This window comes from Pseudochaenichthys georgianus, chromosome 15, assembly GCF_902827115.2.
Source record: "Pseudochaenichthys georgianus chromosome 15, fPseGeo1.2, whole genome shotgun sequence".
Lineage (NCBI taxonomy): Eukaryota > Metazoa > Chordata > Actinopteri > Perciformes > Channichthyidae > Pseudochaenichthys > Pseudochaenichthys georgianus.
This window is the reverse complement of record NC_047517.1, coordinates 24,524,464-24,545,604: the sequence shown is the minus strand read 5'-3', so window position 1 is coordinate 24,545,604 and position 21,141 is coordinate 24,524,464. Positions and strand designations below refer to the sequence as shown.

The following is a 21,141-nucleotide window of genomic DNA, read 5'->3' as shown; positions in this document are numbered from 1 at the left end:
GGCGTGCGTGTGTGCTTTCCGGGCGGCTGTAAATCTCCAGACTGACATGTTGCTTCAGTAGGGAAACAGCAGGTTTGGGACACACTGATGGCCTTCACAGATGGCTTCAGGACCCTGCCCATGGGAGGCCTCTTACTCCACCTATTAATTTATTCATTTTCCACTGCAGAGGAGACACTGAGGCCAATGTGATTGTTTCCGAGAGCCAGAGTCCCATGAGAGCAGCTCGGGTGTTTTCTTATCCAGTCCCTTTTCCCCCTTCATTCTTTCCTTGTAGCCTCTTCTGTCCCCCTGCCCTCTTTACGTGTGTGTGTGTGTGTGTGTGTGTGTGTGTGTGTGTGTGTGTGTGTGTGTGTGTGTGTGTGTGTGTGTGTGTGTGTGTGTGTGTGTGTGTGTGTGTGTGTGTGTGTGTGTGTGTGTGTGTGTGTGTGTGTGTGTGTGTGTGTGTGTGTGTGTGTGTGTGTGTGTGTGTGTGTGTGTGTGTGTGTGTGTGTGTGTGTGTGTGTGTGTGTGTGTGTGTGTGTGTGTGTGTGTGTGTGTGTGTGTGTGTGTGTGTGTGTGTGTGGCAACAGACTGACAGGCTTTGAATGTCTTTGTCCCTGAGTCAGTATGGGACACTGATCAGTGCAAAGAAGAGGAAAGCCTTCAATTTGGCTGTCACTTTTACTACTCTCACAATTGCATACGTCTTATGTAGATGAGACAAAGCCATGAGGCATTAGACAGGAATTACATTGCTCTAACCAATAGTTATTGCATACATTTGCCCAGATTCAGTTGAATTCAGGGAAAGCTTGACACACTAATTCAGTCCTCTGTATGAACTAACAACATGTTAAATGACACACACATGTGTCAGAGCAAACCATCCCTCTGACTCGGAGAAAGCAGTGATTTAATATTCCACAATCTTCGTCAAATAGTTGAAACCATGCCTGGCGCTGGTTAAGAAATTACAATAATTCTCTTTACTTTTGAATTCATATTCATCTGTACTGAGAAAATCACTCTGCAAGCCATAACTCTCTTTTTTTAGCTAAAACGAGTACGGATGCAAATGAGAGTGTGTACTACATGTTGAAAGTTTCTCTGACTTTATTATAGGGAGAAAATGATTCCCTGGCTTGCTCTGGGCCTTTTTAAAAAGAGTGTACACGGCACACTCAAGCACATCAGCAAGCACACTCACACACAAACACACGGTAACACACACAGTAACACACACAACGAAACGCAACATCTTTAATGCATTTAACTGAGCAAGGCAGGCCAAGGCTCGGAGCCAGTACAGTACTTCTGTCCGTGTTCTGCTGTTTCCACCCTCTCTCACTCTCTTCTTCTAAATGAATGTAAATCTCTCCGTCCTCTCTTCCTGTAGACAGGTGGTCCCATGGTTCAGACCAGAAGGATGTTGGCTTACCATCTAATTCTGTTTTAATGGTACCTTGTGTGGTGGGTAGAGAGAGACATTCTGTAACTAATAGAAATGATTCGGACCCTCCAGAACATTATATAATAGTCTCTTTCTGTTGAGGCAAAGTAGTCAAATCTGATTAGTGTGTGAATGACCATGTGTGTGTCTATGTGCTCACTGGTGTGTTTGTCTGCACTAATGTTAAAGTTAAAAGATAAAAAAATATATCATTCCAATTCCTGAAACTCAAAGTAATACAATGATCTTTTGAATCTGGTTGAATGTTGTAATTGAACTGGTAACAGTTTCAGTATGTTATAGCCCTTCTACATTGTTGCCAATGTACAGTGTGTTGTCCAAAGATAATACAGTTATACACATTATCCTTAAATGTCTTGTGCTCTGATCAAAGGTTGTTTTTGTACAGACTCTCTCCACCCATCCTGAAAATGGAGTGAAGTTACTAAATCTAATAAGGAATATTAGATTAGTGGATCTGTTGTTTTTCACTTTTGAGATCAAATAAAACCTCATTGATACAACTATTTGAGATTACTGGAAGAGGTCGACATTTTACAGCCACTGGTTTTATTGATGGTATGAAATAATAATGCATTACTGAGTATGATACAGTGTGAGTGACCGTTTTGAGGTGTGTGTGTATGTGTGTTACAGCCACAACCACTATTCAACTGTGAAAAGGGTGATGCTTACCAGCGCACTGTAATAAAAACAATGTGGCCATTCTTCTACATCTTTTGTGTGTGTGTGTGTGTGTGTGTGTGTGTGTGTGTGTGTGTGTGTGTGTGTGTGTGTGTGTGTGTGTGTGTGTGTGTGTGTGTGTGTGTGTGTGTGTGTGTGTGTGTGTGTGTGTGTGTGTGTGTGTGTGTGTGTGTGTGTGTGTGTGTGTGTGTGTGTATAGTAGCGATGCTCTTTTTGCACTTCTTTTCTATACTTGTTCTACTTTTTTATCGGAACTGATGCTCGTTTGACATCAGTTCTCATTGGGATGAGACAATGTGAGCCTGTTGTTCTATTTTTCCCAAGATGGGTCTTTTGTGTGTGTTTTTACCACATGTATGTCACTGGTCCCTCACCAGGCCCTTATTAACTCCAGTGACCTTTGAGGAGGTGCTGATGGGTGCTTGTGGGACCCAGCCAACATTCTCCCTGATCTCCTTTTTCACCTTCCCTCTTTTTTGTCTCCCTCCACTTGAGTCTACTGAATTACCACATCTTGTCTTAGCTGCTCTTCGTTTTCACTAAGCTGTGTATAATCTATTGCAACAGAGCTGTTTCAACCCTGGTCCGCATGTTCCAACAGAAACTACTCCACCTGTATGGAATTTAAATGTTTAACTCAGTGTTTATCGTCTTTGATTGCTCTTAGAGAATTGGAAGTTTCAAAGTTTCCATTAAATGCAGACCTGTCGAACACGTGTCCGTAATGCCTTTCCCTTTCTGTCATTCCACAGTCTAGAGGCAAAGTGTGTACTATCTCCACAATCAGCTGGAAATAGGTCATTACTCTACTGGCGTTCACGCTTCGAGCCGTCTCCAAAAGTCTTCCCATTTCGGAAAATATGGGCGGAAGACAAAAATCATACAATGTCACAATTGATCCATCTTGTATTTTGGAGCCCTGATATGCCAACTATTTTAAAATTGCATTGACTGAGTTACAGTATGTGAGCGTCTGGAGTGATTAGGGTCTGGGTGGTTTTGATAAAGTTGGTCGGTTACATTGCAGCCTGCTGTCCGTCTGCGTCAACCCTTTACTCTTTGACATTAAAACACAGGGCTTTTATTGCCCTGGCTTTCTGTAAAACTGTGCCCAGTGTGGATCTGGAAGATTTTGGCATTGAACACAGCGTAACTGAGGTTTAACCTTTTTATTCCCTCGGAAATGAGAAATGAAGGTGCGGGGCAGGCTTATTGCACTCTCACAGTCCTTATGTACCCTCAATGTAATGTTCTAAACCTAGATGGAAACCTATTCAAGTAAATTAAAATGTTCATTCGTATTAATTGCTTATAAGAAAAAGTGTGTTTTTCTAATGTTCTAACTTTGACTGGCTGGATTTAGAAATGGCAGTTTAAAAAATAATAGTAAGAAAGCTACTGGGCACCTAAAGTATGCACAAAGTATGCACTTTCTTGTGCAAACATTCTTTCAGGAAGTCAAAGAAACATGGATGAGCACATGGTTAAATCATAATGATAAAGAAATGAGGTCAAAGGAATATTCTTTATAAAAATTTCAAATATATTTTATTCATTTACTTTTTTTTTGTAAAACAAAGATGTATTTCAGTAACATAACTACTTACAGGTTAACTGATTAGAAAATATTGTCATAGTTAAATGTTTATTGCTACGGCAACAGTGAATTCAGGTGCTATGTCTGTATGGATGATTCCTGTCTTCATACAATAGAGGTTTAACTGAAGAAAATAAAAAAAAGTACAAAACAAATAAACATTTAAAGAGTGATAGTGAAAAACAGTACCAGAGACTTATCAACCCAACATTGTTGGTTCTGTCCAGAGTCTCTTTCTCTCTCTTTCTTTACCACTTGTTTTCAGGAAGATGTCTTCTCTACTTTAACCTCATCCTCTCTCCAATTGAAAAGCAAGAATATTCAAGTTTCCCTCTTTCAGGCCACATGAGCGTTGCTGTACAAAGTCAGTGGAAGCATCCTCCAGTCCGCCAGTCTTCCTCGCTCCATCGGTCTTCTTTCCCGGCAGGGATAAAAGAAAAAAAGCCCGATTTCTAATCATCTAGTATTCATCTGAATTACCTACTTTTTACATTATTACAACACTGTTTAGCTGATCATCTATATGTCTCTGCTTTGATGTTATTCCTGGGAGCTTTGTGCCCAATTGCACAGCCCCCTTGTACTGTAGTGTATAATTGTTCTCTTCTTACACTGAAACAAACCCTGCCTTCCCACTGAACTCCCTTAGTCTATACTTATTACATTATCGAACATGTTTTCCCTCCAATAGTTGCCTCAAATCTTTCGTTTTCCATTTTTTAATGCAGTTGTCTTAATTAAGTTGCTGTTGGATATCACACAAGTGATTCTGTCTTCTATATTTGAATAGGAAAGTAGAATTGTCAAGGAATATATTTATTGAATCACAGAGGATCTAAAATGTCTGTTGTTCCTTGGGAAATAAAATTACATCACCCAAATTATTATACAATCTGTGGTTACTTTGGGGTTTTTATGATGTGATTGGAGCTGCTGCGTGTGCAGCTTTTTTCCCTCTCCAACATTAATATGTCTGAATCATCTAAGCAGATCAGGACGATCCCCTTGACAACCTGATTCAAGTTAAAGCTGAGAAAATAAAAGCTTGGCTGCCCTACGACCTCTTGTAGGACTATTTGTCAGACTGTTTTTCCAGGGATTTGGGGGTCAGGAACGCAGAATTAGATTCTATGTGGGTGAAATGTGTGATTGTAGATTGTGCTGCAAGCCGCCTCACTGGAAGACAGTGTGATAGGTGGGACACTGATGGGACTTCATGTACTTGATGGCAAATTTGAGCTCCTTGCTTTTCTTGTCCCACTTGTGAATGGACATGAGCAGCAGTTGCTGGTCCACTTTGCGACCCATGATGAGGAAGTTGGTGCTCAGGCTGTCCAGCTGGGCGCACGGGCAGTTGGCTCCATTCTTGATGTACAGGGTCAGCTTCTTCAGGTCCTTTTTCCTTAGCACGCCCTGCTTCAACACTTTCTTCTTCTTCTGTGCTGCAATCAGCTTCCGGTCGCCCTTTTCCTTCTTCACCTCCTTGATTTTCATCTTGAGGGCTAAGGGAGAAGATATAGACATATTTAAACTCTTTATTTTATCCTATAAAACAGATATTTACACCTCGACACTGTTAATGTGTCACTCTGACTTAAATGTTAATTCCTACTGTGAGCAGCTGTGACATTTCTGCCTCCTGCAGACCGGCACTGAGTCCTGTGCTGCGCCAAAGAAGCAGCTATTTTACACCTCTCCTGAGTATCATAACTTAAACTCTCCAGCAGCATATAAAAAGTGCATCCTGTGTGTGTGTCCAACTTGGGGAAAACTCATAAATGAAAAGGAAGACATGTTTTTCAAGTTACAACCTCCTTTTACGAAGCAAGTTCATGTCAAGTCTTGAGCCCTTGAGAGTAAGTCTAAGTTGCAAGTCTTCATTACGTTAAGATGATAGTTTTTTACTTGATTTTACCATGTCAAAGATTGGGACCTGCATGTTTTTGCTTTCAAGACTTAAGGTAAATCTCTAGGAAGTTAGATTTCAATGAGGCAAGACTCTCTGCAATCAAGTTCAGGTCAAGAGTAAAGAAAAGTCAAAGTCTAAAGCTCTGCAAGGTTATCATCCTTTGTTGTCCATACTCGCTTGTCTCTATCATTGTCTATGTAACACTCACTCTGTAGTCAGTTTTTCTTTCTAATGCTCATACTGAGAAATTGTGCTCACGGTCCTGTAATTATAAATCAAAAATATACAACACAGATCAACTCTGTTTTTACAATATGCAGAGTTGAAATACTGCATCCATCAGTGTATCAACTTAATGAAGTTCCAACTCCTATCTCCTGCTGTCTCATGTTTATAGACTTACCATGTGTAAGATTAAAATTGAACTGCCAAGCATGAAAGAGGAATTCTCTGGGTGAACATTTTGACAGGTGAAATTAATCATTTGCCGTGCAAAGGCACCGGGTCGGTATGAAGCATCGTTACAGTATGTACCCTACCCAAGCCTGCTGGAAGATCGCCATTTCGCTTCTTGCCTGCATAAACATCCCTCGGTACACTCTGTTACGTATACACAGTACAGGCGAAGCGATAGCATGTTCAAAAAGGAATGTGTGTGTTGAGTTGCCTTTCATCCGCATCCTAATTCACATCCAGCTCTTTCACTGAGGGCATGTGTTTGTTTGTGTGCCTCAGTGTGTGTATGTTTTTGTGAATGAATGCATTCATGTTCACATGTGTGTTCAGTAAAGATAGAAAAGATAAAATAATTGCACTCCCTGCTTCACTTTGAATGCCAACTCATAAGTATTACTTATGTATTACTGGCTCACTTTGCAACCTGGCCAGTATCCTAGTGACAAGCTGTGCCCACATATTTATACAAACATACCTTTTTTTAAAAGTGAACACATTTCCATAGAGGAAGAAGGAGTGAGACGCATACTTGCCAACCTTGAGACCTCAGAAAGGAGCATTTCAAAACCACCGTGTAGGGGGGGGGTGCTAGTGGATCATCGCCGGAGCTGTATTAGATTAACATTAACATGCTTATTGTGGTGGTAAGTGCACTGCCTTGCGGCCTGTAGCACCATCCTTGATGGAGCATATGTGTGGGCTGGACCTGTACTTTAGGAGTGAGCAGAGGGTAGAGTTGTCGATTCTTGTTCAGTTTTCTGTGACTATCTGCCTCACCCTCTCAGACTTTGAGTTGCGCGCGCTGCTAAAGAGACGCGCTACCATGGAAACCAAACAATGGTGTAGCTGTATTAAAGTCCGAGTGGAAACAGTCCTGAGTAAATCTGATTTCGTCAGAAATTAGGAGAAATGCGGGAGAAATATGACCCCGGGAGGAAACCGGGAGAGGGCAATGAAATCGGGAGTCTCCCGCGAAAATCGGGAGGGTTAAGGCAAGTATGGTGAGAAGTGTTCTGTCATTTTGAGCAGACGCAGGTTTTCCTGAAGCTAAGTTGAGCAACCTCCACTTCCAACCAGGTCTTGGTTTCATGTCCGTGCCCTGCCAGACTCACATCACTCACCCTTTTCTTTCCTTTTAACGGTTGTCATTTGTACTGGTTTGCAGGATGGTACATCATGGAATGTGGAGGGATCAGATATCAAAAGTAGACTGTAATAAAACATGGAGTATAAACTCCTCCCAAGGCGAACATTGTTCTTAAGATGAATAGGCAACAACATTCATAAGGCATGAGATCAAGTTGCAATCTGCTATCGCCCTATAGAATAACATTGTGGAGTCATTATTGCCTTGATCTCCAGATCCATACGTCATGGCTATCTTGACTTCTCTACTCATCCTCATGCACTCACATACATTACTAGCCAATAAAATGTCTGTCTTTGGCTCGCTATCTGCTTTCACAACTATTTCATTTTAATCAACAGAAAGAATCTTATCCATGAAAAACACCCTCATGATGGAAGATTGAGATATCTAATCCAGAAATCAATCAGGAAAAAATAAATCTGTGATTCGGTAGTCATGATAAATGAGGCGGATGAGCCTACAGTTTGTTTTGGCTGCAGTAATGAGCACACACATAAATGTAGTGGTTGGATGTGATTTTTTAGGCTTTGATTAATTTATAATTCGAGTTGTGTCTATTAAGGTCATTTCATAGGTGTGGGTGAAACCTGAACTTTGTTTCTAAATACCAGTCTGGCCCAGTTTAATTTTCAATTACTCTACTCTCACTAATCTGTTGGGAAACATAAGCCATCTTCTTCATGTTCTTCAGTCTCCCAAGGTTATGAGTTTTTTCATCACCATTTCCAGTCCATCGCTCAGAATCTTATGACCAGAGAAATAGAAAGCAGTATATCATTAACTCTAAAGGCTGGGGAAGTAATCCATGCAGGCAGAAATTCAGCCGCTGTGGAGTACAATGAGCAAAAATCCTCCATGAGCAAAAATAATGGAATAATTATGTTCTGGCTTTGTGTGCTGGTCATTACTGTGGAGGAATTGGAATGCGAGAAAGTAGAAAGATAAAAGGACGTTGAATGGACATCAGGGACTGGAATCTGTTATATTAATGTATCAACTCATGTGAAGAAGAGGGGTTATGATAGCAGAGGGAATAGTTCAAAAATGAATGGGTGTTCTGCACTCATTTTGACGGTTTTCTACAAACGCCTGCAAACATATGGTGTATGTGGTTTATCAGGAGAGATTGAAACCCAATTGTTCTTTTTTAGGATATATTTATTTCATTTTGATACACAGAACAATACGGCTTTGTAATGACATGATGATTGTGTCCTCTATTAGGGTACCTTTTAAGTGTTGATTGTATCAGTGTCATTTAATTATTTTTAAACGAAGGCTCTTCAAAGGTTTATTTTAGTACTGAAGAACTGTTTTTTACCTTTTTAATATTGATAAATAGTTGTATGTGTTATTATTAGAATACTGGTGTTTAAGTAGATGTGTAATTTACTTAAATTAAAAGCCAAAATCAACCTGTAGCTTACGTTCGGTACTTAAAGGAGAGAAAGTTGCAGTATCATTTACAATATACTGTACGCTCATTTTCAGCATTCAGCCAGTATTTGCTGATGTTTTTTTAACTACCCTATTCCTGTATTCTCTACTGTATGTGAGCACACAAGCAGCTCTCAGTCTTTAGTTGATGGTACTTACCAAAGTCACTGGCGCAGTAATGCTCCATGATGTTGTCTGCTTTCATCTCATTGTCACACGGCGGGCACACCTTTGACACTGAGGGGGACAGAGAAATATTATGTTTCATTAGCAACTACACACATCTCATATAGTCATTTTAAGGCTAGATTAGCTAATATCTAAGGGCTGAGTTGAGTTCTGTGCAAGTGAAACGAAAGCCGTGTCGGTATGAAATCGTTAAGCCCTGAGCACGTTTGAGGCACTTCCTTGCAGCCACCCTGCTCATGTCAGAGGCTATTTGCTGCAGAGCGAATACACAGTCCAGCAAGCTGACTGATGTTTGCTCTGCAATTACACTGCACAAAATGTTTTTATTCTGGCCCTTGTATATGTTGGTGGTGCAGGCGTGGGCTTGGCTGTGCAGAAAGGTAAACGCTGCTGCTAATGCTGCTGCAGCCACTGAACACGGTGAAAATTGATTCAGTATATAGAGCCAGCTCCTAGGCCACACAGCAACCACACATTGTGAAACAGCAAGAGGAAACCAAAGCAACAACTTCAGTTTATTTTTATCTCGAAATGCATGGTCATGGCTGCTTTGCTCTAAAGCGTGTTTAGCTTCTCTAACTTTGATTTAGAACTTGATTGTTGTTATTGTGCACTCATGCAACTTATGAGTCTTTTTGTTTGTTTACAGCAAAATCCTCTTTGTTTCTACAGCAGAAAATAGACAGAATATGCTTTAAAATATGATAAATAATGCTGACATGTTGACCTAATCATATATTCTCACCAATGCCACGCATGAACTTGCTTCCAAGCCAGTGGCATAAGAAGGTTGTGATTGGCCCCGGTGCAAATATTGTTATATAAAAAAGAAATATCTTCTTTTTTTCTTTTTTTTGCATGAGCCCCTGGCCGGCTCTGGGCCCCGGTGGTCTATAGTTACGCCACTGTTCAATTTCTTTAATCTCAGACACACAAAACTCACATAAAATGCCTCTAACTGCCTTGCAATTTTCTCCAAAGGATTTTCAATAGAAACTATTATTATGACAATTACTACATAACCTCCATGTAATCCTTGTAGGGCTGGTTGTTGCTATACACAGCTAATATCAGTCAACTTATCCACAAAACAGAGCCTTGAGCCAATCGAGAGAACACGCTATAATATTAGAAATGGCCAGGGAAAGAAGGATGTGGAGTAGAAAACTTCCCCTCACCACATGCATTCACCTACAGGGCAGACAATTATCATAAGCAGGCTTTTTTTGGAAAGTCTGTTTATAGGGGAGTTACGTTTTTCTATTGCTCACTCACCGCAATATCCAAAATATGTTGAGATTTCTCCCCCCTTCCTGTTTTTTCCTGTGTGTCTCACACTTACAAACACACACAGGGTAATCCTAGCACAGTCCAGCAGCGACCCCTGGGTTAAAAGTCAGGGTTCAAAGGTTATCACCCCTGCCCAAACCCCAGCGTCTGGGCAGATAATGAGAGGGGTCATAGTTGAGCATGCTTCACTGCTCAGGGTCGTGGGGAGGTGAACCCCCTAACCACCACTGAGTGTATGGATGTGTGTAAGCGCTCGTATGGAGGGAGTTGAACCGTGTTCTTGTAGAGTATCTGCCAGTTTTTCCTTCTCTGAGGTTTCCCATGCATTCACAGGCGGGACCTACCTACACGGTCAGACCTCTTAATTGTCTGGTGCTGACATGAAGACTGGGACAAGAGCACGGAAACACACGCACACTCGTGTTTTGATAGATGCCAAAACTCTAGATGTGTCTGTTTTGAATGATTCCCTTGAAGCTGTTACTTCTTATTCAGACTCCATGGTAATTCATTCTGGTTTCACAGGGGTGGTATGTTGGCAGGAGTCCCAGCCGCGTGGATGCCAGAGCATGTGTCAGGAGAAAGCAGACCTTCCATGAAACTTAGTTGAGCTTGGACAGAAAACCACCATGGATGCCGCTGAGAAATCAATTAAGCGACGACTGCCCTCATCACGTTCTGCTCTTCGTCGGGGGAACCACCGTCATGTTCTAATGGGAATCACTGCTGCGTGGATTTCTTTTCCTGGACTAATTTCTACTCAGCAAATATTTTGACATTAGGTCATTCGTGTATTTTGCCATCATCTCAAAGTAGTTTAGGAATGTTTGCGCCATGTGATTGAGAATCCGAGAAGTATGCTCTTGCCTTGGTTGACTTTGGATGTGACTATGTCTGTGTGCTGCTTTTCGTCATGCTGCGTGCTGGGTTATAGACTTCATCGCCCAAGCTTAAATATTTCCATTCCCAGTGACGAGTGTTATAATATTGTCTATCAGAGCTGATGTTCTAGAAGAGGTTGGGAGTAGATGATTTTGGGTCGGAGGAAAGGATGATGGGGAGCAGTGCGAGTAGGGAGGTGGTCTGTTGGAAAGCCTGCTGGTAATCTTCAAACAGCAAGCCAGAGTAGCAATGACGTACGGCAAGAGGCCAGTAATTTAAGTGCAAAACTTCACTTTCTCCATTTCAGTCTCCATCCACTGCTGTGTCTGTTTATGTTCTCCTCTCTTGCACATTGAATTGTATTCCACCTTAATATTTAAAAATATAACTTTTTCTTAATGTGAAAAGTCATATATCAAATAATGACATACTTTTGGAATAGAAGGCCCCATAAACAGTGAACCGCTTTGACCTCCAAAAACAACACAAAACCATGATAATATAATAATGCTAATTTTCTTATACATTTCCTATACACATTTCCTATACATATCTATTTTCAGTGACCTACAACGCAGCTTGGTGTGGACAAAAGGCCAACACACTGTTGAAAAGCTATGTCTGCAGAATTCAGGTGTGGACACAGTTTAAAGAGTAAAAACATCTTGACACACCATTTGTCATAACATAACATTTAAGAATCCTTCTCATTCATCTCAAAGAGTCTCTTTGAAATACCAACACTGTAAATCACATTTTATGTTTGCAATATTTCCTATAGCATAAAATAAATTGTATAGCCTGTATGTTAGTTACAGTAAGCTTCCTCTCAATTTGACTCTTTCTCTCCAACATACACACACATATCTTCCCACCATACATGATCAGATCTAACAATATTGTCATCCGATCCCCTGCCGTGTATTCTGCCTCATCCCCTGCAGCCAGAGCATCACAGCCACTTTTATGGGAATAACGTTCCATTTAAAGTATGTGCGGGTCACTATCTCATGCCTCATTTGGGCCCTTTAAGTTACGAGCAGCAACACTTATGACATAAAAAGGTACTGTGCCGGAGATGAAATGCAGCGTGTGATTTATGTCGGAGGTCCTAACATCTGTTTAAATGCGGCATGCAGACGGACAGAGGAGGACTTAAATATGGCCCGCAGGCAGCCCCCGGGGCCTCTAAAACACAGCATGCTCCTTGCATCTGTAGGAATCCTATACAGAGGAGAAAATACATTCTCAAAAGGCCGAGGCAGTCTTCCATGCACAGAGCATTGGATCACATTTTCCTTTTCATATAGCAGCCAGGGCCACATGAGTAGCACCCATTGTGCTGCTGGGGACCTGACAGTGCTGCCTGTCTCCTTTAGCACGGTTGTAACTTACACTAGCCGCATCAATGAGTACGGCGAGGACAGACAATATCTTTCACACCATGCAATTTCAACGACTTTCACTGGACAACGTGCATATTGTCTTGAAGAGCAATTTCTGTGGAAACGTGCAATTTGAGTTATGGAGTTTACCCTATGCACTTAAACCCGGTGCAGAATTCTCCCTTCGCCTATCACACCTGTTGATTTGCCGATGCTGTCAGAGGCTAAAGGCAGCATCATTAAATAAGGTGGAGTTGATGGGTGGTAATAACTGTCCTCTGCCCGACAGACTGAGATCAGTTGGCCTTTTTTCTCCCTGGATGTCTGTGCCCTCCTGTCAGCAGTCTGCCTGTCTTTGCTGCTATAATACCTACAGGCTTGTGTTTCACATACTCACACCCCATGGGCCCCTGTTACACAAACACATGCCAAAAATCATCCGCAGATACAACCTGAGCTCAGGTGGTGGTGGTGTTCCTCTCAGTTTTGGCTAAGACAGAAAGGTGGAAAGTGAATCTGACTATGTACTGTTAGTTTCCACAGGAGCCCTCGAACCGTGCTATATCATGTAATTGCAGAATAGCTCCGATAACATCAGGGCCTCCTGGAGAGGCAGAGCAGCATAAGAACACTTAACTCCTGTGTATGATCCAACTCCCAAAGATTCAATCGGATTAACACAAGAGTCCTCATGTGATCCTGTGTAAGGGGAATCAGCATGTCCATTAAGCATTTCCAGAAAACTCACTTTTAGAAACAATTCTTAGCTGTAATTCCTTTTTTATTATTGCTGGCTCTCTCTGTGTGTGTGTGTGTCTGTGTGTGTGTGGTGTGTGTGTGTGTGTGTGTGTGTGTGTGTGTGTGTGTGTGTGTGTGTGTGTGTGTGTGTGTGTGTGTGTGTGTGTGTGTGTGTGTGTTGTGTGTGTGTGTGTGTGTGTGTGTGTGTGTGTGTGTGTGTGGTGTGTGTGTGTGTGCGTGTGCGCGTGCACGTGTGCGTGTGCAGTTTGTCCTCGGGATGGCCTCATCGGCACATCTGAGAATCTCTGTTTCTTAAAAAAAAATGTCAGTGAGCCTTTGGGCTAGAAGAGATATGGTTTCACTCTCAGTTTCAAACACACACTCACAACCACACTATCAAATGTAATTGTTAAACTACACTAATATTATCTTTTTGTATCTATTCTTTAAACATTTAATTCACCATCTTTTTTCTATATGCATAAAAATGCTTGACAGCAAAGAGCCCTTTCCATATTTGCAGTGATCTCGCACCATCTCTGTGTAATCTATACGCAAATCTATAATGATCATTATCTGATTGGATAGGATCGACAAACAGTTGTCTGTTTCAGGAGGTGACAGATGAAGTTTAAGCCGCCTCCTTCTCAGGGAGCATGTAAGAGAATGAGTTATGGCTCTGCAAAGCCAAAGTGTCACATAGTTGATACTTCTCCTACAAAAACAGAACAGCCATGTTCCCTAATGGAGTAAATCAGCCCTGCATGAATTCATGAGGGTCCAGATAAAACTTTTTATCAGAGTAGATAATTAGATATCGGCTTTCTGCAAACATACATGATAAAAAGCAAAGATAAGTTACCGAACGTATGATTTACTAGACCAAAATTATGTTTTGGCATTATTTGCTTTCATTTGTATCGCTTCAGAAAATCACTATAATGCATCAAGTTAAGGAAACTACTTTTACGATACAAAAATACAGGAAGATGTCAATCAAAGTAGATATAAAAGGTTATAAATGGTTAAAGGCAAGAAGTGAAATAATGAGAATAATAAACCGTTTTCCTTTGAGTCCTTATTGAAAGCAGAGAGGTAGACACTTTTGAGCTACAGGAAGCAGCTTTTCTCCTATTCTACACTCTGTCTGCCTCTCCTTACTCTCCCCGCTTCCCTCTCCTTTCACTCCTCTCCATTCTCCCTCTCAGGGACAATCAGACTTAAGCCATTTCCATTCTCTGCCTGCCTCTCTTGTCCTGTCATGTCCACTAATTAGTGGGAGCTCAGTAATTGGCCTTCTAGCTAATTGGCCTGCTGGCTGCCAGACCCAACAAAGGCCTAGCAGGCTGGGACACAGTGGGGACTGTCCCACTCCACTGTCTAAAGACTCTCATCAACTCCCTCTCTGCCTCTCAGCTCCGACTGCTTTTGTGAATAGGCTGCTTGAGTAGTGGTGGTTCATACACACACACACACACACACAACACACACACACACACACACACACACAACACACACACACACACACACACACACACACACACACACACACACACACACACACACACACACACACGCACACATCCTCTTTCTCTCTATTTTCGTTCCCAGCTCACTATTGGCACATATGCAGGTTTTTTCTTGTTTCCTGTGAAATCTTTTATATTTTTCAATTTTTTTGTGAATCAAATCTTAGTATACTGTAGTAATGTCTCTTCTTATTTTTGTCTCATCTTGGGTTATTTTGTCTCATTTATTGACGCTCCGCAGACCAGCTTGTGAGTTGCATGCCTGACAGCTTTGACATAAGACATTCTCCATTCAATCAGTGGTTAGATTGATTGATTGGCTGTCGTTGGATGTCTGCTGATAAAGGTGTGTGTCTGTATGCATGTGAGTGTGTGTCACCTTTTCAGCTAAAGTGTGTTTAACATCACAGTCCATTCATCTTAACTTGGTGATCGATCTGGCTGTCGGAGTCTCTGTCTCGTGTCTCTCTCTCTCGGCCTGTCTGTGTCCGGCCTGAGGCGTATGCAGATGACAGAAGCCGGCCTCCACCGTCCACTTGCTCAGAACATTCCCCTGTAGCCTTTCGCTGCTCCTGTCTCCTCCCAGACTCTGCATAGTCTCTCACTGAAACTTTCATCTGTCATCCTTGTAGCGCAGTCAGCCTCCCAGCCGTTTTCGGGCTCTCGCTATTTCTGACTCTGCAGGCTCCTAAACACTCATCTGTCTTAGAAATGTTGTCTGTCGGAATTCTGGAAGTTACAATGCAGAGACTAACTGCAAGTCATGTTACAGCAGTAATTGAATACAATTATTACATGTTTAACCCTTTTAAATCAATTGTTAATGTGTGTATTTATATTGCTTTCTTCAATCCACATATCATACCTGATAAAAATCACAAGCTAACATTTTACCTGCTGTTAAAGCATTCATTTCACTTTCTGAAACTATTGAGGACTGTTGTGTGTGTAGATAATTCTTTGTGTGAGCATGCTTGAATGAGTGTGTGTGCGTTAGAGTTGGTGTATGTGTACATAGCTGCCCTACCTGGTGGCTGGGTGGCCTGGTTCCCAGTGAACTGCATGGGGATGCAGAGGTCGTTATCAATGGGGAACTTATCACAGGTCAGCATCTCCGGCCAGGGGAAGCCATAGGTCTCCATCACCGGAGCACAGCTGTCCCTCACGGCCTCACACAGCGAGCGGCAGGGATAGATGGGTCTGTCCAGGCACACGGGTGCAAACAGCGAGCACAGGAACACCTGGGTATCAGCATGGCACCGTTTGGCCAGGAGGGGCACCCAGCTGCCCGCCTGCTGCTTGACTTCTGGCATGGTCTCGTGGTCCAGGAGGTTGGGCAGCCTCATCTTCTTGTAGCCCACGTTGTGGCACAGGCGCAGGTCAGCTGGTATGTCCACACACTGGGGCTGCTTGGTGTAGAAGCGGCCATTGTGGAAGTTGTCCGACTGCCAGCTGTAATAGTCATACTCGTCTGCGGCTGAGACGGTGAGGAGCAGGAGGAGGAGGGAGAAGAGTGACAGGCCCAGTGCCAAGCTGGAGAAGCCCTGGGTTAATGCCCACCTGGGGCTCTTTTGTCCATGTGCCATCTCTCTCTCAGCCCAAACCAACAATTGAAGAAGGTTGTATCCAAAGTCTCCAAAACGAAGATAAAATGCAGAGCAGAGAGGAACAAGTGGGGCAGGCGTACAAGCTGTAATCCCTTTTTTTTGTCCTTAGTATGATCGCCGTGGATTGAAAACAAAGTGTTTAATTCCCTTCTTCCCTGGAGAGTCAGCCCTCTAAGCCTCCCTGGACACCTCCCTGTGTGTGTGTATGTGAGCCTCAGGTAGTGCAGTGGGGAGGCAGCAGTCAAGGAAGGGTGAGCACTCAAGTATGACTGCTGGTTTTCTAACTTTCCCTGTTCACAATTTCTCCCTCTCTCCTTTCCTCTCCCTCTCTTGGAACTGTCTCAGCCCTGCTCTGCTCTGCTCTCTGTCTATCAGTCTGTAGCTGTAATGAGGACTACCTTAGGTTTTAAGAGGCAGTGGTAGCTGCTCTCTGCGGCTGCCTGCCCCCTAGCAAGCTCCCAGACCACTCACCTTCCCACTGGCCTCCCCTGCACTCAGTCACAACAGCCTCATCCAATCACAGCCTTGGGGGAGGCTCTCCCCATAACACTCCTCCTACCCCTTGTTCTCAACAAAACCCCTCCTCTACAACAAGTTAACAGAGAGAGAGAGAGAGAGAGAGAATTTTAGTTGATTTATCTCTCTAATATGCACAAGATTCTTTGGTCCAAAACACACCCACCAACACTCATAGCAAACATTGTCAGCCTCTTACTCATTCTGTTTTTATTTATGAACGTTCGAGCTGTCTTACATTTACTCATCAGAGGTTCATTGAGCTGCACAATGCCCCACATAACAATTGATGTCTGCTTGCCATTCAAGCCTGCTCACTTAATTATTGCACAAAACAGCCTGGCGTAATGGTCTTCTGCTGGCATTAACGTGAAGAAACATACGTTCACACACACACAGTCACGCTCCAGTACAGATATAAGTGCAAGGAATCCAGGGGAAGAGTGGGAATAAAGTGGGTAGGAAAGTGTTCCATGGAGGTTACTTGGTGTGGGTTGTGTAGCTACAGGTGGCTAGGTGGGTTACCCGCACTATGGTAGTTATGCTAATGTGTATGTTAGCTGTGAATAGAGGCACGCTGTCTCTCTGTCTCTTTCTATCAGTGCCACTTACACTGTGAGGGCCTTGGCCTTGGCAGCAAATTCACATTCAGATTCAAAGAGCAGGATGTGGGATCGCTGCCTCACATGGAGGGTGTTCTTGAATCTTGCATTTGATCTGGTCGCGCTTTAATGCTTTTGCTCATGTGAATGGTCTGTAAATGCAGGTTCATACAAATGATAGAAAAGTGTTTTGATTTTATCATGATTTAGAAAGATTGTTAGGAGACAATCTGAATCATACAGCGGCTGGATACTGCTGACACTTGATATGAAGTAATTCATTCTTCAGATTTCTTGATTATTATTATCTGTATGTGGCAGTACAAACAAGGAGACCAGAAACGCGTGTGAGAGTCAGAGAGTGTGTTTTGCAAACAGTCAGAGGTGTACTTGGATGAGAGTCAGGGACAGTATTGTTCTTCGCCCGGAGCTTAGAAGATACAATTCCAGAAACAGCAGTCAGTCTATAAAATCTAATTCAATAAGATGAAATCAAATAGATAAGAATGTGGTTCAATATCAGAAACATCAATAACACCCTCCACATTATCCAAGCACCCACATAGTTTATCTTGACCATGCCTTATTTCTAAATCAAGGGGATTGTGAATAAGGTTACTGCAAAAAAAAAGTTTCCATGAGAATGGAGTTGAACATGTTTCAACCTTATCTTCCCGAGCTACAGCTCCGATCCCTGTTGACTCATTGGGGTATTGCAGACACCGTCGAGTGATTTTTCTGGGAATCGAAAAGCTGCCAGTAGAAAAAACAAGCTCAGTCTTCTCTTGGAGCAGCTCTCATAACCTGCAATGTGGACAGATGAAATGGCAGTGAGCTGAAGTCACCCCTAAAATAGCGTCACCATTACTAAAAGCATCGTTGATGGCTTATAAGGAACTGTTTTGGTTTGATAAGTTTATAGCCAAAGCTAACGGACTACATTTCTTCTCTTCCAATCACTCTGCTCCTGCTCTCATCTGTTATGTTATTCATGGGTAGAAATCACCAAGCTCACCTTTGCACCACAGCTAATCAATAGAACTAACAGCTAATAATCTGTGGACCTTACTCTTTCCGGAAGGTGTGGTGAGATTGTCTTGTGCACACCTCACTATCTCAGTGATTTATTTTGTATCCACATTGGTTCAGTGGTGACCTAATTTAGCACTGCTAGCGTTTCCTCTTGACACATGCACAGTGTACTGCCTTCAAGTTGCTAACAAAAGTGTCTCTCATGGTAATCAATCAACAATGGTTGTCAATCAACAATGGTTGTCCCCCCTTGTTCTCCTTCCCCTTACTGGCCCCTGTGGCCACCGGCCAATCAATTCCACTCTCCAGTTGCCAGCCCTCTGATTGGTCGAGGGCTATAAGATTAGGTCCAGCCTGTATTGTTGGGCCTAAAGGTTTAGCATGGTTTGAAAAGAGTGTCTCAGCAATTGAGTGTGTGTGTGTGTGTGTGTGTGTGTGTGTGTGTGTGTGTGTGTGTGTGTGTGTGTGTGTGTGTGTGTGTGTGGTGTGTGTGTGTGTGTGTGTGTGTGTGTGTGTGTGTGTGTGTGTGTGTGTGTGTGTTGTGTGTGTGTGTGTGTGTGTGTGTGTGTGTGTGTGTGTGTTGTGTTGTGTGTGTGTGTGTGTGTGTGTGTGTGTGTGTGTGTGTGTGTGTGTGTGTGTGTGTGTGTGTGTGTGTGTGTGTGTGTGTGTGTGTGTGTGTGTGTGTGTCAGGGAGATTCTAAAGAGGAAAGGCTGGAGGGTGTGGGTGAGGTGGCCAGACGCCCAAATATGCCCTCCAAGCAGAGTTTGAATTCCAAACCACACAAGAAGGTGGAGTGGAGGATGTGAATGTCCGCATGTTGCTGGTCTTTCTGTGACAGAACTAGTTCACAAACTGCAGAAAGTACAGGAAATGTCTTCTTTTTAACTTATATAATTCTAAATGTTTTACTTACTGCTCAGAAATCTATTATTTGTACTCAAGTCAGAGTAAATAAAACTTAACAGTCACTGAATTGTTGCTTGGATCCATTGTATAGTACAAATACTTTTTAAAGAAATCCAATGTATTCAAAGATTAGCATGGAGTACACACATTTAAAACCCAAAGTAGAGGCATCTATGCAAATAAATGTATCTCCATTGTCATCCAAGAAAATGTATACATTGTGAAGGAGGCTTTGTCTGTCCAGCAACAGGTTTTATCTATGAGTTAACCCCCCACCCCCTCACCACACACAGACTTCCCACACTTGCGATGCAACAATAGGGATTACCTTGCGAACTGTCAAAACATGTGTGAAACACAGAGACCAGTGTCTCCCATACATACCTTATGTTTCTCTCACTCATTATTTGTCTTTTTCTCACAAAAACACACACATTGGTCCAACACTTATTGTTGCAAAACCAACAGTTTTATTCAAGGCAAAGAGTAATTACTTTGTTTTACCATCTTCAGTTACACATGAAGATTTATATTGTCATGGTGAAGATTCTTAATTCAGTTAGAAACACCTAGAGTCAATCCAACAGTGACCCAAGCAAAAACTATTAGTTACATTTAACAATTCTAGTTCTCAAACTCAGCTGTATAATCTACAAAATCTGAAATGTAGTATCAATCCATGAGCGATTACGGCTTGTTGGGTAATCTTCTCCCCTTATCCTGATTGTTTGAAAACAATGTTAGCAGGGTCAGTCAGTCCCCATCCTTCGGTGGATAAAAAGCATGCAAGTGCAGACACACAAACAAACACAATTGATCAGCAGGGAGCTTTAGTTCTCAGAGAATGTCACAGACTTGCATAAAAACTGGCTGCGTGTGTGCCACCAGGAAATATCAGGCTTATATGGTATGACTGACTTCTGCCTTAGGTCAGCTTGTTCACAGAGCCTTATGTCAGGAATGACTTCGTCAGTTGGGACTATTGCACGTAGTTGTTGAAATGTGATGAAATAATGTTGGAAGACTTTAGCACCACACAGTCACATAGTGTGAAACCCGTAGATGCCTGTCACAGCGGTCAGTGGTGAAGAGATATGCTGACAAGTGTTTGCTCTCTCCTGTCTTTGACCTTCTTGTCTACAAATTAACTTTCACCTCAAGTATTTATTTTTTGCCTGATACTTTGTTTCCGTGTGGCTCTTTCCATCCTCACTTCTGCTTCTCTTGTTCCAGCTTAGGATGCTTTTCCCTTGGACGTCAGGGCTAACACACAGAAGGTACATTCAGGCAAACAATCAGACAATGTGACAATTTCTCCTCCCTCTGACTCACACACACACACACACACACACACACACGCACACACGCACGCACACACACACACACACACACACACACACACACACACACACACACACACACACGCACACACGCACGCACACACACACACACACACACACACACACACACACACACACACACACACACACACACACACACACACACACACACACACACACACACACACACACACACACACACACACACACGCACACACCCCTCCACTGTCAACTTAAACCTTTGCAACTGGCTTCAGCTTCCCCCAATCAGACTCTTTGTAAAGACGCTTTGACCAGATCACTGTCATGGAGCCCAATGTAAAGAGACAGGGAACATAAAGGAATACCCAAACTTTTTAACATATACTTGTGTGTGTTTTATGTGTGTGGTTTTCAGTAAAAACATTTGAGTGATGGGGGACCCTCTCTAAATCACAC

At 42.5% G+C, this 21,141-nt stretch overlaps 1 protein-coding gene and 1 long non-coding RNA gene across 2 annotated transcripts in view; one reads left to right on the top strand and one right to left on the bottom strand.

Moving 5' to 3' along the window:
* Nucleotides 1-3,659: 3,659 nt before the first annotated feature.
* Nucleotides 3,660-16,757, bottom strand: sfrp5 (secreted frizzled-related protein 5). Its single transcript, XM_034101093.2, has 3 exons — nucleotides 15,727-16,757; nucleotides 8,846-8,923; nucleotides 3,660-5,236 (listed from the first exon to the last, which is right to left on the bottom strand). The coding sequence occupies exons 1-3, from the start codon at nucleotides 16,283-16,285 to the stop codon at nucleotides 4,908-4,910; spliced, it is 966 nt and encodes a 321-aa protein (XP_033956984.1). The 5' UTR covers nucleotides 16,286-16,757; the 3' UTR covers nucleotides 3,660-4,907.
* Nucleotides 5,246-21,141, top strand: part of LOC117459928 (uncharacterized) — a 31,777-nt gene continuing 15,881 nt past the window's right edge. The window contains exon 1 of the long non-coding RNA XR_004553580.2: nucleotides 5,246-7,091. This is a non-coding gene — a long non-coding RNA (uncharacterized lncRNA). The remainder of the gene's footprint in view (nucleotides 7,092-21,141) is intronic.

Coding starts and splice junctions, on each gene's coding strand:
- sfrp5 (XM_034101093.2), bottom strand. CDS start 16,285: ATGGCACATGGACAAAAGAGCCCCAGGTGGGCATTAACCCAGGGCTTC. Junction 8,924..15,726: donor CCAGGCCACCCAGCCACCAG/GTAGGGCAGCTA, acceptor TGTCCCCCTCAG/TGTCAAAGGTGTGCCCGCCG. Junction 5,237..8,845: donor TTACTGCGCCAGTGACTTTG/GTAAGTACCATC, acceptor CTTCTCCCTTAG/CCCTCAAGATGAAAATCAAG.